We start from the raw sequence: 15,391 nt of genomic DNA on the forward strand, positions 1-15,391 counted from the left end.
CCAATATTCTAGCTGAGATTAAAAGGAAGGCATGGAGTTTGGCAGGCCATGTAATGTGTAGAGCAGATAACCAGTGGGTCAATTAGAATCACAGAACGGCTGCAAAGAAGTGCAGTCGAGGATGGCAGAGCACTAGGTAGTGGGATAAAATTAGGAAATTTCCAGGCATAAGAGTCAGCTGGAGCAAGACAGAGCGAGGTAATTGGAGATCGCAGGGAGAGGCCTTCGTCCTGCAGTGGACATAAATAGGCTGATGATAATGATTAGTGTGGATATGGCCCAGCCATATAGTGGCTAAAACCACACCACAATGACAAATGGATTTTAGTTGTGCAACTCGCAAATGAATTAGTGAGCACTCACTATTCCTGAAACCTTACACCTTTGTCAATCTAAAACAAACTCCCTCCAAAAGGGGAAAAACAAGGAATAAATCGTACAAGCTGTGCCAGCCAAGAAGGCATGTTCGGGTTTTTTATTATAATGATCAACAATAAAGCGCTGCTGAAACACGTTAGAACAAAAAGTGCACAACAGTCACAAAAACAAATCTCTGGAAGATTGCAACTTACAATGGCTGCCACAACAAGCATAACAATACATAACAAGGGACAGGCAGATTAATAAAAGAAAAAGGAGTACCACCATCAAACAGGGACATGGAAAAACAGTGCACCCGATTTACTTGGATCGTCAAGAAATTCTAATTTCTCAATCTTAAAGGAACACAAGAATAAGAGTAGGAGCTAGCCACGGTAAACATACGACAGTAAAAGCAACCACTGTCAGCCACCTTTACTAGGTCATCAATACGTCATCATAAACAATTGTGTTGAAGACAATATAACGTGCTGTGCATATCACTGCCTCAGCCAGCTTCTCCACTGTGTTTTCATTACAACCAGCAAGGCTGACAGATAATATTATATTGCTAATCCATTTAAAAACTAATAAGAGGGAAAAGAAAGAGCATCATATACATAAAATATGTCTGTACTTCCAATGCATCTGTATTTCATATATATGATGCGTCAAGATACTTAAACACATCTACCAAAATTCATGCACATTTACATGGATGTAACGTAACAAGACACGGAGGGAAAACAAAAGTTCCCCTTCCTGAGAGTGAATGGGGCAATTTCACAAATGCACTCTGAAAATTTTGCCGTCATTCCTGCCTTTGTGTCGCCATAAAAATAAAGGCAGCAAATTCAGCCAACGTTGCATATTAGAAAATAATAATTAAATTGCACCACATATACAAAGTACAGTCAAACCTCGATATAATAAAGTCATACTTCTAACCAAAAACTTCAAAAATAAATAATTTCGTTATACATAGCGAGGTTTCTGCATTTCAATAGATTGGACGATTTCACTGCTTCCTCGAACTCTTCTAGTGGCCAATACGTCATAATTATGAATATATGAATAAAATCCTGAAAGAAGCCTAGGGGTAGAAAATACACGATCTTCGATGGGGCTAAGCTGGGTAAATGTAAGCAAAATTCACTAAATTGTGAATTTCGTTCACAGACGTTCATTATACCAAAGTTCAACTGCATAATGCTGAAAGTACTGTTAAATGTCACAGACATCGCGAAAAAATGGAGCACATTGTCCCAGATGCATCTCAATTAGGGAGAGCAGACACCGTTATTGACAAGCTCAACATGGATAAAGACAAGCGCAGAGCACACGGTAAGAACGCAAGGCTTTCAGCTTGGCTTCTAATGGTTGTCTTAGCAAGAAGATGACTAGTTGTGAGCGTCCAAAGCAGCATCTAATAGCATGCACGTCAACCTACAAAAGTCAACCCCCGAAAATAAGCTGCTGTACGACGTCGTTTTTGGTACACAATGCAAGCAGCACTGACACTCTGCAGAAGCTACGCATGACAGAGAGTGCAAGTTTCTAAAGCCTTGCGTTACATGAGGAGTCCGCTCGTATTAAGGCAAAGACCCAAAAGAGATGTTGGAAGTGACAGGAGTTGGCAGTTTGTTGGCTAGGATTTCCCAAAGAGACATATCAAAGATCGTCACGTGTCAGTTGCATCCGGTATCCTATGCATACATCGTGTTCTCCAGCCACTGTGGGAAAGATAGTTATGAAATCATGTATCAGAGATGAAATATGGTGAAACAGTATTCATTTCAATCTCACTGAAGCAGAAAAAGAACACAATGAACAGAATGCTAGATGTACCCAAAATCAAATATTTCATGAACGAGGAACACAACCTTTGTCTCCTTCATATAATTTTTATTTTCACCACACACCCATTTGAACATTTTAATAGTATTTCTTATAAATGGCACAAATGGCACCTTCAGATATTCACCTGTGTGCAACTCAAGGTGCACAGTGCCTATTCTTCCAGATGATGAGACGCCATTGCACCACAATGCTCAAGCAGATTACACACTTATAAAAAATCAAGAGATAGAAAATATAACTTGTGCTCAAATTATTTCACGCTGCATTCAAATATAAAATAATTGCAGTCAATAAAGTACAGCAACAGTCTTCAAGACCTTAAGTGGGGACGTGGCTTTCGAAATTAATTTCCCTATTTCTTCCCAACACACAGTACGGCGTGTCTCTCAATCGTCACAGACGCTGTTCGTAGGTGCACATTGTTTCTTTTTACGTGCAAGTCATCGCAAGCGTAGATGCCCCATCTGTCAAATCAGCGAGATTATGTATGTCTCCGCAAGGAAAGCGAGCGCCGGAGGAGGAAGGGCCCCTGGATGTGGAGAAGAGAATCTCTGCGTTCGCGCCCTTTCCATTAGTGCTTCGATGCCGCGGTGCTCACTGCGCATGTTCGCGGCATCTCTTCTTTGCATGTGTAGCAATATGCACTTTCCCTGTGGCACAACAGATGTCACACAGTCGAGATCAATGTAGCGTCCAAGACCGCGTTCACGCCCTTTCCGTTTGTGCTTCGACACCGTGGTGCTCGCTGTGCATGTTTGCGGCGTCCATACGCTTGTGCATAACCTACGTTCATGAGGTGAAACGTCACCGTAACTTTTTGCTTTTCTTTTAATGCTTAATGCCTACCCAACGAGGAAACCCGTCCGTCCATCACGTAAGACAAATCGCTATAAAGAAATTAATGTATAAAACAAAATAAATATGAAAGCAAAAAAAAAAAAATTGGGTTCCCATCCATGCTGTGAAAGTGGTGGGCCAGCGAAGCTGTGGTATAACCTGATCCAATAGACCAATCTGACGTAGCCTTGAACTGGGTCCTGCCGAGCCTGAGCACAACGCCGTTGTGCATATAGACGTTGCTGTTCCCGTCAGCCGCTCATCGTGTTCACGCTGCTCTTCAGGAGTCCTAACTATGGTGTGCCCTTTCTATAGCACTATCACAACACAAATGAAATCAATAGCTAGGCGGGTTCTTCTTTTACATATGACAGTGTAGTTATATTACTCCCTGCTTCGTATGCTACAGTTGCAGCTTCCCGGCAACTGAAGCTTATGCAACCATAATCTTTACCAGGAAACGCTTGCGGCAAACGCTAAGCGCGAAGGCGAGCTTTCTGGTTTTTTTTTTCTTCCCCACACGGCTGGCGTCGCCGCTGCGCGGATGCAAGCGCCATCTGGTGGTGCTGCAAGGAACTCAGTAGCGCACGCGGCACGCACCTCCCGCTGTGATAGGTTGAGTTTGTGGATGCAGAGATGAAGAAATCCCGGGATCCTACTCATATACAGCTTTGCTGTAACGACAAGAACCAGAAAGCTTGTGTTCGCTGTAAGCGTTTCCTGGTAAAGATTACGGTTGCATAAGCTGCAGCTGCCAGGAAGTGGCGACTGTAGCATAAGAAGCAGGGAGTGACGTAACTACACTTTTATATGCAAAAGAAGAACCTTTAGGTACAGCTGAAGGCGATGAAAGCTTTTGTGCTTTTGATATCATGAAATTAGTGGCATTAAATAACTCTGAAGTTGCTGTTTCCCAGGCGACTCTTGTGCTGTTTCTAGATGTTTTAGGCGAAGGCAGCCAAGAGAAAGCTTCGTCAGTGAAGCCCAGACTTAAAGGGGCCCTGAACCACTCCTCGGGCTTGGTGAAATAACATAGTCCGCGGGTAGCATACGCTGCTGTGAACATCTCAGCCAAGTTTTGCTGTCGTAGGCAGTGCGTGGAGCGCGCAAGCAGAGCGCTAAGTCACCTTTCTCTCAAACGCTCTTGTTTCACCAGAAGCCATGATCCTCACTCTCTTCTGTGTGCATTATTGCGTAATAAAGCACATTCCAATACGCGGCTGCTATTGGTCGCTGCGGTCGGCTACACCGCGGCCGCTGCGAGGTGCCGCCACGAGTCCACTAGCTGCTCGCTGTGGACAACCACATTTGGCTTACGTTTAGCGCGTCGTAGGCACAAAAATCGGAAGTCGTGACGTCTACGTTAACATCCAAAATGAAATTTGAACTGTGCCCCACAGTGACATTTCGAAGGCGGTGCGTTGTGGCCCCGCCCCACTCCACTATAGCCTTCGCAGTGCAAGGCGTTGAAGGAGGAAGGGGAGCCCAGCAGAGGCCATGTTTGAGTGTCAATAACTCCGCTTCTGCTGAACTCATTGAAGTATTTTTGCGGCAAAGTATTTCTGAAATAGCCTATTTTCACTTCAAATGTCTTTCTCCACTTCGATAAAAAGTGGTTCAGGGCCCCTTTAAATAAATTTGGTTACATTGGGGCAGACACTATTCCTGTAACTCTGACATTTCTATCCTGAGCCAAACTCATCAATAATAACAGTGAGCATTTGCTTTCAACTCTTCTAAAAATACAGCTGACAAGTTGACAAGATTATTTGGATTACTGTCCAAATCACAGCTTGTACAGGTTGGATTCTAACTGGTTTTTATTGCCTTAACAGCATATGAAATGAAATGGGAGAATGACCCAATTAAACCAGTTGAGCATTATGTTATGTAGTCGAGTACACCAACAACTGAAAATAGCAAATGCAAAGTACTTAAAGTTACAAAGGATGCAAACACCTACCTCATCAATTGTAAACACTGCACTTCCAATATTCCTTGTGTCTTTCTCCTTGAACACCTCTGAAAGTTTTCCAAGAAATTTTGATCAGAAGAAGCGAACCACACACATTAAACAGCGCATAATAGTCCCCTTCCCAAGTCCCCTCCTTCCCCCCTACACTTCTCTTTTCAGGGCATAGGGCCCCACCATCATGCATATGAGCAATGAAAGGAAGCGAACACCAAATCTCATGAAGTGTTCCCGTAAACAGGCTTCTCCACACATTAAGATGCAAAGTGGCACAGCCCGGTGCAACAGCAGCAGCGGGGAGATGTCAGTAAGAGCCTGATTTCTTTGTTAGATCGTATCGCGCCTGGTTGGTAAGGAGGAGCTGAACACAGACAACTGATAGATCCAACAGCTCGTTCTATCACTCTGATACTAACCAATCAGTTCAGGAGTAGCCTATTTTTTGGTCCACAACAGGTCTAATGCCTCTCCTCTCACAAATATCCAATCACACCTGTCCTGTGTCAAACAAAACCATCTTATGCCTGCAATTTCCTAATCTCATCACATCATCTACTCTTCTACTGCCTTCAGCCAAGTTTTAATTCCCTTGACACCAATTACATCACTAAGCAGACCACGGGTTACCTGCTCTATATGCATTACCTGTACAGCTTCACTTCTACCTGTTAACCGCAACTACAACACTATGTTTCATTCCCAATCTGCACTGCCATCTTGATGCTACTCCTGTCGATTTCTTTTCTATTGCTTGCTACGCTGCTCCTAGCTTCCTTTTAAGTTCTTTCTTGTCATCCTCCAAGTTTCAACCCTGGATGCGTGCATCTCCTTTATTTATTTAAGACCTTGACATAGGCACAAAGTCATGGCAACACTTTACTTTGTGGAGTGGGAGGGGGGCAGGGAGTAGCTAGTTCCCAACGAAGAACAAAAATGTTGCGCAGAAATGTTAAGTGCCACTGTGTTCTTGTCCCTATGTTCACTGCACCACTTTTCGTTTTCCCAAAATTATGCTTGGGGTCGCGTTACACTCTCACAAACACAGCACAATACCATATCAGCACACAGATGTGCAAGTAAAATTTGCAAAATAATTCATAAAAGCATCACTAGGAACATGACTTACTAAGAGACCCTGTGCATGGAAAGAAAGAAATATTGCATGAGAGAATGCAATTAGCACAATAAATTTGGTACTTCGCAAAGGTTTCTCAAACAAACCAGAAGTTCCACATGCAGTGTGAAGACAGAGCTCGACGGAGAGAGAAGCAATGCAACTAGAAAGATACCTCGCATGGCAGAGGAGTTTTGTTATGAATTAATAGTCAAGAAATAAATAAACAATCACACATGCCATTTTTTATCATACTATAGCTTCATTAAATTCTATTTGTAACCTCAGTTCTATAAAATACTAGGCGACAATAACATTTAGAAACCAAACATTTCATGGGAAACAGTGCCTTGTCTGCGAGAACACCAAAGTTTCAAAGTAAATTAAACTTCATAAATGATGTGTATGTAATTTGGAGACCTATGTCCATATGCTGACTGGTCACTAACCTGTTGCAGCTCCTATTTTTTTTTATTAGAAGGAGTAAACGTGACTTGGAAAATGAGAGCAACGCATTGAACCCAAATATCTGGGACTATAACTTACTGTGTTGATGAAAAACATCTGCAAGTTTGACCAATAGCAAGGAAGAGTGTCACATGCAGTACAGGTACTCTATATTGTTTGCAGAAAACATCAAGTACGTACTGCTGGCATTGCTCCTAATACTGATCTGAACACTAAATTAGATCATGTCTGCATCTGTGAGTGCTAATTATTTGCCATCTTAATATATATGCATTCTCAGAAAGCACGGAGTTATACATCCATATGTTGACAAAGCCTGCCACACAAATATGGTGCCCAGTAAAAACATATACTAACACTTCCATCCACAGTCAATAATTCAGCATATATAGGTACAAAAATATATTTTTCTACAGCTTTTGTTATGGGTCTCGTCAGGATTCCATATCATAGCGCATCAATGAACATAAATGCAGTATGAAACAGATATAATTACTAGACATGGAATGCTTCAGTGATGTATGGTTTGACTGAAAACAAAAAGGCAAATTCTATTTTCCAAGCCTCGCAGTATTCTCTTCCAAAACCTGTTGCATACCAGAATGGCAGGTTTCAATAATAGAGACATAACGGCCGTGCGGTTTGACATATCTCACCTATCATGGTCCTCAGCTTAACAGCACAACCAATGAAGTCCTCGAAAGCAATGTTTCCATCGTCGTTGCCGTACCGTAGGACCAGAGCTTTGAGAATATGCTGGTTCACTTGGTATCCTATGCAGGGCAACAGACCAGACAATTTTAAATGAATACAATGGACTTGTATATATCGTAGAGGCATTTGAATAGTGAAATTTTCTAATATATTAGAATGTGAATATGTCAAAATTTTGGTTTGTGTGCTCACCAAGATGATCCATCAAATGCAAAAACATCTTGGGAACTCTTACAATTGGACATGCTGCAATTTGTAATAGTATATGTAAAATACTTTATTAAAACCAGTTGCAAAATAGGCAGCTGGATGTTTGCTCTCAAGGTCATTATGCCATCTTGTAGTGGGTTCACTTCTTTCATTGTTTTTTCTATGCTTTACATTATATTTTCCAAATAGCTGGATAGGTGTCTTCCAAGTATGCTAGACATGAAATAGATGATGTTCCTGCAGAGAGTTCTTGCATGGAGTCCACATCATGTAAACTTGACAAAACTCACTGAATAATTAAAAATACTTAATCTGTTCTGCAGCTGTATGCTTTTCACAATTCGGAAGATGCAAGAAATGTGGTGAAACTAAAATTTAAATGCACAGAATTATTTGGTGCCTGAAGAGGTTTAAAGAAAACATAGAAAGAACATAAATTCAATGCAAAAGTGGTGAACATAGTGAAGTCTACTCAAAAATATTTTGTCTAAATTGAAGCGAAAAATCTGGAGGCAACCTAGGGAAGAAACATTTTTGATCAGGTAGCTATTGCAAGCTGTCAAGGGAAAAAATGAAGAGAAAGCACTCCTCCACGCATAACCTCCGAAACTAGTGCCTCTCACTATTGGCTGAGTATTTCCTACAAAGATGGATCAAAGACACACATTTGAGCAGCCGTGTATGTGTGTGTGTGTGTGTGTGTGTGTTCGTGCATTTGTGCATGTGTTCGTGTGTGTGCATGTGCATGCATGCGTTCGTGCATGTGTGTGTGTTCTTTTTTACCCAATAGGCACTGACAATTCTGATCCCGCATTAAGTCAGCAACAGATGTATATATTAGAAACATTCAAGTGCCCAATTCGCTAATCAAGCTGTCACTGAAGTAACAGACTATTCAATTCAGATTTCGAAAATTCTAATGTTTGCAGACCCTTAGCATACAGTGAACCTGGTTCAATGCAAAAACATATCGGCATGATGACCAAGTGAATTTGTAATTGCCACTTTAATTCAATAGCAATGACGTACAACAAAAAAATTTCGTACCTTCAGCCCCTTTTCTGCTTACGTAAGTGTGGTTTCACATTTTTTTTTTTTTTTTTTCATAGATCACAACACAATAAAAGCAGTGTTCCCCTCAGTTGCGATACTTTTGCTACGGTGTAATGAACAATAGACCTGTACTTACATATTGCTAAATTATGCCAGTGGCACCAACAGTCATTACATATTATACTTGCATATAGATGCCATGGTATGTCATCATGAAGGTTAATGAAAATATCCATGCTGTTTTTCATAAGCAGATGTAACGAAACACACCTCAGTAAAAGTTACTGTCCTCGCCATCAGTATTTAAAACCACAAAAACACAAATTAACACTCTCTTTAAATAAATATGGAAGGCGACTTAGGGATGTTACGGTTATACAACTATTTCGCATCAGCAAGCTTTAGACGCAGTCCTGAATTAGGTACTCACCGGCGGAATTCAAGGCAGCCCTCAGCTCGAACGTGTTCAAAAAGCCTGATCCATCTTTGTCAAATGCAGTGAAGACATTCTAAAATGAAAAATGGAGTGCACCAGAATTAATCATAAAGTGAATAACACTTCTGATGTCATAAAATAAGTGCATCCTGGTAAACATTACTTTCTGGCATATTCCACAACTACTCAACACCAGCTGTCGAGCAGCTGCTTTGTTCTATCGATGTCTCGGTAATGACAATGATGATCAAAGACAATGCCTCTGTATTGGTGTAATGTCAAGTACAATGGTTTTGGTGTAATGGCAAATATTACCTCCCTTGCCAAAGTGAGGCTGAGGATTTTGGAACAAAAAAAGCCTCAACTTTGATTTGAATAATTACGATAATAAATTATTCAGTCCCTTTAACAGCAGACCATACTGTAGATTGGTGCCGTATGTAATTGAATGTACACTGACACCTTTCTTATAAAAAGAAAAAAAGAAAGAAACGAATGTCTGGGGTCGGCTTAGATTTGAGGATGCAGTTCGGCTGCAACCACCAGACACTGCCGACCCCAGAAAGGCCGATCCCACGAGGTGGAAAAAGATATTGCAGATTTTATGCCGACACAAACAGAACTGGAAATGCCTACAATGACAGAAATCATACAGGCAAATGCTAAGGAAGCTGCAAACATGCAAGGCATCGCTCGAAACAAGTTGAGACACCTGTCTACTTTGACATGCCTTCGACATGTCTCCACCCTGCGACATGTCTACTTCACTTAGGTAGTGAACTGGGTCATGCTGGCATGGTAATGATAGTCTGATACTGCCGGCATTCTGAAAGTGCAACATCTCGATGTTGCATGTAATTGTTTTCGCAGTCACATATATATATACATATATATTTTTGGCTTACTTTTGAGAAAAGCTTTTATGTTATTTTACTTTATTTTTATTTTCTGAACTTTAGAATTCCAGGGGTCGCCATAGAATCGAAGCCAACTCAGATTAAAATAAATGCGGTAATACACAGTCCGATGTCACATGTTTCACAACGACATCGCTGCTGCAAACCGTGCCAATAGTAGTAGTCTACACCGGGGTGAATGGCAAAAATGGTAAGAAAGATGTGTTTGCACCACGACAAACCCACTCAGCCGCAAAATGAAATAAAAAGACAGGGAGGTGATAAAAATATTCTGCAATAGAAGCAGGGTTGAGGAGATACAGCCACCGAACTTCCTCCTAAATTTCATAGGAAAAATCCACAATTAAACTATCCTTGGCAGTAGAGCGAGAAAGCGGCAAGTGCTATTGTTGTCATGCTGTGCTAGCAAACTCGTTGCACACATGCTCTGAATGTGGTGAAATCAGTCTTTGTGGTTGCAACAGTATTGGAGTTTAAAAAGAAATGGTGCTAAGAAATATAGAAAGGAGAGAACATTTTAACTGCAGCAAGAACATGCACAACAAATACAAAAAACATAGATACTGAGCGTTCTTCACAAAACGCACCTTCCAGGTCCTAACTAGGATCCAGAGAGCTCTGAACTCATCCAGTCCAAGTTTTCCTGAATGGTCATCCTAAGCGTGGAACAAAGAGTCAAGGAAAATGGCAAGCTGCTGCCAAAATAATCACTTGACTGCTGCTGTAAAACATCATAGAAGTTGCTCTCCTGACACAGCAACCTTGCAAGAGTAAATATAGGGCAAGACCACCAAGCCTTTTGGCTTGAACCAGATAGAGTGAGGTGTTAATGTACACCAAATGAGTGAATGTGTCTTGCCTAGGTAGGGCTCACATCTAATGTGCTTGAGTGCCTGTTCTAATGTGAATGCGAATTCAATGTGAATGAGTAACTGATCTAGTGAAAATGAGTGCCTGTACATCTAATGTGATTGGTGCATATGCCACATTGCTATTTTAAAATTGCAAAGACTAATTAAGATGACAAAGACTAATCTAGAGATAGCTACATGCAACACTGCTAAGTTAAAATGACAGCAAGTCTAGCCACCTACAGTGCCATATGCACTCTGGGCATCTTGCAAGTACATTGAATGGAGACATTTGGTGACTGCAAAAGGCAAAAGAGTGTCCCGTTCCTGTCACTCTCTTGCTGTCATGGCTGCTGCGACAACTGGCCACACTTGTGTCCTATGAGACTGGCTGTTGCATATTAATTCCACCTTGTCCGTGCCTTGTTCCGTGCTTTGACAGCACTAGCTTATCTTATTGAGCTGGTTTCTATGAGAACCTTCATCAATTCTCTTCATGATTCATGAAGTAGTCCTATGCTAAAGTCATCTTGCACAGTGTAGTCCAGTGATCTAGTTCCATATATACATTGGAAGGTACGTGCTCCACCTAATACACTAGGCCTTCCTAAAGGCACGTGATTATGCTTGTGCCCAAACAAAAACTATTCCATAAATGATTATTAACAGATGTGCTTCACTGGTATGTCATAACCAAACTATGTTACGATTACCCTTACTTCTTCTGTGGCTCAAGTTTTCTCTAGTTTTTTGGCAGTCAACGTATCCCAAAATAAGTCAAGCCTTGGTCCAGACATAATAGTTCTAGACCAAGATGTTTAGACAGGTGCCGAGCATCTATGTTAGTTGTATAGATAAATGTAGCCATTGGCTTCTTTGTAGAGAAAGTTCATGAACATTTCTTTTGCTCCAAAAAAAGTGCAACATATGATATGTTCCGTAATACTTTAATGTACAATTGCAAAAAGGATACGTCCATGAGTGCAACCATGCTCCGGCACACATCCAGAGAAAACTGCTCGGACCGAATCTCTGAAAACAGAAAATTACAAAAGTAAGCAAGACAAAAAAAAAAAAAAAAAAAAATGTGTGCACTCGTTTTAAAATTACCCAGGGGACAAGAACTGCTCATCAGTATTATTTCACATACTTTTTAGCAAAGTTCAGGCAAAACGAGCTTGTATTGGGATGCAGTAAGAGGCTATGTGGTGACTAATAGTTGCACCATCAATTATTTCTAAATCTAATAATGCATTCAGAAAATAATGGAAATTGGTTAAGGAGGTGGTTTTAACAAATTAGCACACTCCCAAGGCAATGCACACTCAGACATATGCACAAAAACCCAAGTCTGAACGGAAACCAGGATAACCACAAGGCAATGTTACAGGTAATTGTTAAAACATTATGCACATTTCCTGCAACTATTAGCTGCCACAAGGCGCAGTAACTGTACACACATCTCTCTTGAAACAGGTCCCAACAAAACACTATCAACACACTATCAACAGAATGCTGTAGTATTATAATCCATGCTATGATTTCGTGTACAGAACATAATGCCAATTTAATTCTTTCCATACCATGGGAAAACAGGTGTTTTTTGTAGGTTACCGCAGATGTTTTTTGCTAACGGAACTACTGCACTCAATATTTAATGTAATACATAAACAGAAAGGAAAATGAATGCACTTTTCACGCATAAAAGTTTTATTAACGAGATCTATGTCATAAAAGAAGATATAAATTGTTAAAATCAAGATTGTGCAATAAAATTGAACAAAGTTTGTAAAGACACGCTTGTACCTACTAAGAAAAAAAATGATACGAAAATTATGAGATATACAAAATGTATTGCCATCTACTAGGCACTATCTCCGAAAAAATCAAAATTTTTCATTGAACAGATATTCCGCTACAAAAATTTAACTGCAAGCACTACAGTTGGGCATGCCGGGCTGCGGCCGCCAATGTTCCGGGCTGGTTTGCGTCGTCGTTGCTTTCAGACTCAAAGTCCGACGAAAAGTCAGCGTCCTCCGACTCACTGCTATTCGATGTATCGATAAGATCAGCCACAGAGGCAGCGGAATCACAATATTTGTGATCTCCAAAAGCGCGCGCGTCATTTCCAAAGCTGGACATCTTTGCGTTCTGCTTTGACGATCGCGAAACTTCGGAGCACGTTTAAAGACCACCGCTTGGTGGGGAAAAAGCGAACTGCTTAGGAAACAAAAATATAGTCCGATGGCGCAGTGTGTCCGTGAGCGGCGCGGAAGGTCTCGAAAGCGGCGTTTCAAACCATCGATAGTGGGCAGCCATTTTTTAGTTCTCCTTTGACGATGGCGAAACTTCGGAGCGCGTTTAAAAATCACTGCCTTGCGGGAAAAAAGCGCACTGCTTAGAAAACTAAAATATAGTTCTCCTTCACGTCCGATGGCACAGTATGTCCGTGAGCGGCATGGAAGGTCTCGAAGCTTTTTCTTTTCTTTCTTTCTCTGGGTTTACTAAAGGCAAATTCGGTACATGCGGCGTTTCAAACCATCGAAAGAGGGCTAACCATGCCCAGTGGGCGCGGTACGGAAAGATTTAATAGGTACATACAAATTAGTCATTAAACCAGAAAGCATCTACCAGTCTGAAGCATCAGAATACTGTTGGTGAATACAAGTGCCAGTATGAATGGTTGATGGACATCCTTCAAGTTCAATAGTTAGTATATTTTCAAATATAATGAAAAAATAATGCTACTTCTTACAGGACTCTGAGAGCGAATCAGTTGAAGACCATGTAATCTGCCAATTACAGTTGGCACTGTGCGTTTAAATACATGCGGAAATTGTGTAAAAGATACACAAGACTCACTATAGTGAGTTACTTGGCTTGGAAAAGAAAAAAGACAAACACCAATATGCCACCTTAACTTGCTCATAAAAATGTGGCCCGACATATTGGAAGACTATAAAAATTTTACAGCCCCCGCTGCTAATGCTCGAGTTGATGTCTAGCAACAATAATTGCGCCAAACGCGTGTACCGAAAAGGTAGATCCTAGAACTGAGAGAAAGTTGTGCCATGTCACCTTTAGGCATCATAGTTAACTGAAACACGGCTAGAGCACACAACTCGCACACACACACACATACACACAATACTCGAAGCCAACGTCAAGAGGGGAGCGAGACGAACAGGCGATTCGGGTGGGCCAAAATATTTTGAAAAAATTAGCGGAAACAAGACTGAAGGATGACAGCCCATGCACACAACACACTGCAGAAGGTCTGCCCGCTTACCGTCGTCATCACCGTTTTCCTGGGGAGCTGAGCGGCGCAATGGGCGTTCGTGAGAGCCCAAAACGAGCGTGGGGAGACGATGGAGAAGGGGAGGTTTTGCAACAAAACAGCGAGAAAAACAACACAGTTTCACTCTTCACTTAGACTCACACACGATTTTCGCTCGACTTTTTGCAATAAACTGAAAGGAGTCTATATTTGAGCTTGATTTCACTCTTGGTGTTTCTTGATAGGGAGCAATAAATAAAACATGCCACAAAAACTATACTCTGTACTAAAGTTGACCAAAACGCACCTAAGGAAATTATATATAAGCCATGGACAGAGTGAGCTATCATGAACAAAACAAAAACAGACTGTGAACACGCCTCAAGGCAATGGATGATACATTGCAGCCGACAGTTTGTAGATGACTGGGCCGGTGATGAAGATATGGACAGTGGCATTTTAACCAACTTCAGGATTTCCAGGTGCAGTTATCAAAAATAAATGGAGTAACTGACTTCACAGTCACTAAGCTAGCCATGGTCAATATCATTTCATGTGTTGCAATGACACAATGTGACAAAGTAATTGATTTTTACTAATATATAACATGTTATAGACTTATTGGTACTATGAGCCTTTGTTAATTTTCCACTAAAATTAATAATGACTGCACCATGTGTCAGCCCCTTTAGAGATTTCAAGGTGAATGCCAACAGAGCCAGTCCAGCATTTCAGATGTGCTTGGAGCATAGCTCTACCACTAAATGCACAGAGTTATGCAAAGCCATAGAAGAGAGAAAGAGGAAGGAAAAGCGCGGCGCGAAGCGTACGAGAGTGGAGGTGCTGCAGGGAAGCGGTGCCAGTGCTCCCAAGCAGAGTTTGTGACTCGCCCGAAGCAGGCAACAAGCATGTCATTGGTACTGCATTTTCCAATTTTCTTGGACAATGGGCCTAACGGTCACATTTGTGCTTGGCATGTGTCTCTGTGTGTGCACGTGCAAAGAAGAACCATACAAGGACTTACATTGTGAGCTAAAGCAGTCAAGACACTTAAGCAACTGGCGCCAATCGCAATCTTGCTCAGGCGGTGGTGGCTTTGACACCGTGCGGCACACTGCTACAACGGAAAACCAAGGAGGACAGGCGCACGGGAGGAGAGTGTATACGTGTGCTGTGCTAGACAGCCTAGACACTCAACTTGACAAACTAAAAAAAAAGTACCAAAGAAAAGAGTGAACGTGTCTACACATAACATCATAGAAGTGAAAAACATGCTTGTGCTATGCATGCCACAAGAGCATGCTGTTGGGAGGCGAAATAAA

At 41.4% G+C, this 15,391-nt stretch overlaps 1 protein-coding gene across 9 annotated transcripts in view; it reads right to left on the reverse strand.

Moving 5' to 3' along the window:
* Nucleotides 1-446: 446 nt before the first annotated feature.
* Nucleotides 447-15,391, reverse strand: part of LOC119457474 (calpain-A-like) — a 155,296-nt gene continuing 140,351 nt past the window's right edge. For 6 of the 9 annotated variants that reach the window (XM_049670115.1, XM_037719051.2, XM_037719052.2 and 3 more), the window contains exons 14-21: nt 15,094-15,186; nt 14,082-14,108; nt 11,766-11,824; nt 10,529-10,597; nt 9,019-9,097; nt 7,268-7,384; nt 5,021-5,079; nt 447-2,093 (exon numbers count right to left, since the gene is read on the reverse strand). In XM_049670115.1, the coding sequence (XP_049526072.1) occupies nt 2,067-2,093; nt 5,021-5,079; nt 7,268-7,384; nt 9,019-9,097; nt 10,529-10,597; nt 11,766-11,824; nt 14,082-14,108; nt 15,094-15,186 (530 nt within the window). In that variant the 3' untranslated portion in view covers nt 447-2,066. The remainder of the gene's footprint in view (nt 2,094-5,020; nt 5,080-7,267; nt 7,385-9,018; nt 9,098-10,528; nt 10,598-11,765; nt 11,825-14,081; nt 14,109-15,093; nt 15,187-15,391) is intronic. The other 3 variants (XM_037719047.2, XM_037719053.2, XM_037719054.2) reach the window with 3 other exon arrangements.

Source organism: Dermacentor silvarum, chromosome 7 (assembly GCF_013339745.2).
Source record: "Dermacentor silvarum isolate Dsil-2018 chromosome 7, BIME_Dsil_1.4, whole genome shotgun sequence".
NCBI classification, from domain to species: Eukaryota; Metazoa; Arthropoda; class Arachnida; order Ixodida; family Ixodidae; genus Dermacentor; species Dermacentor silvarum.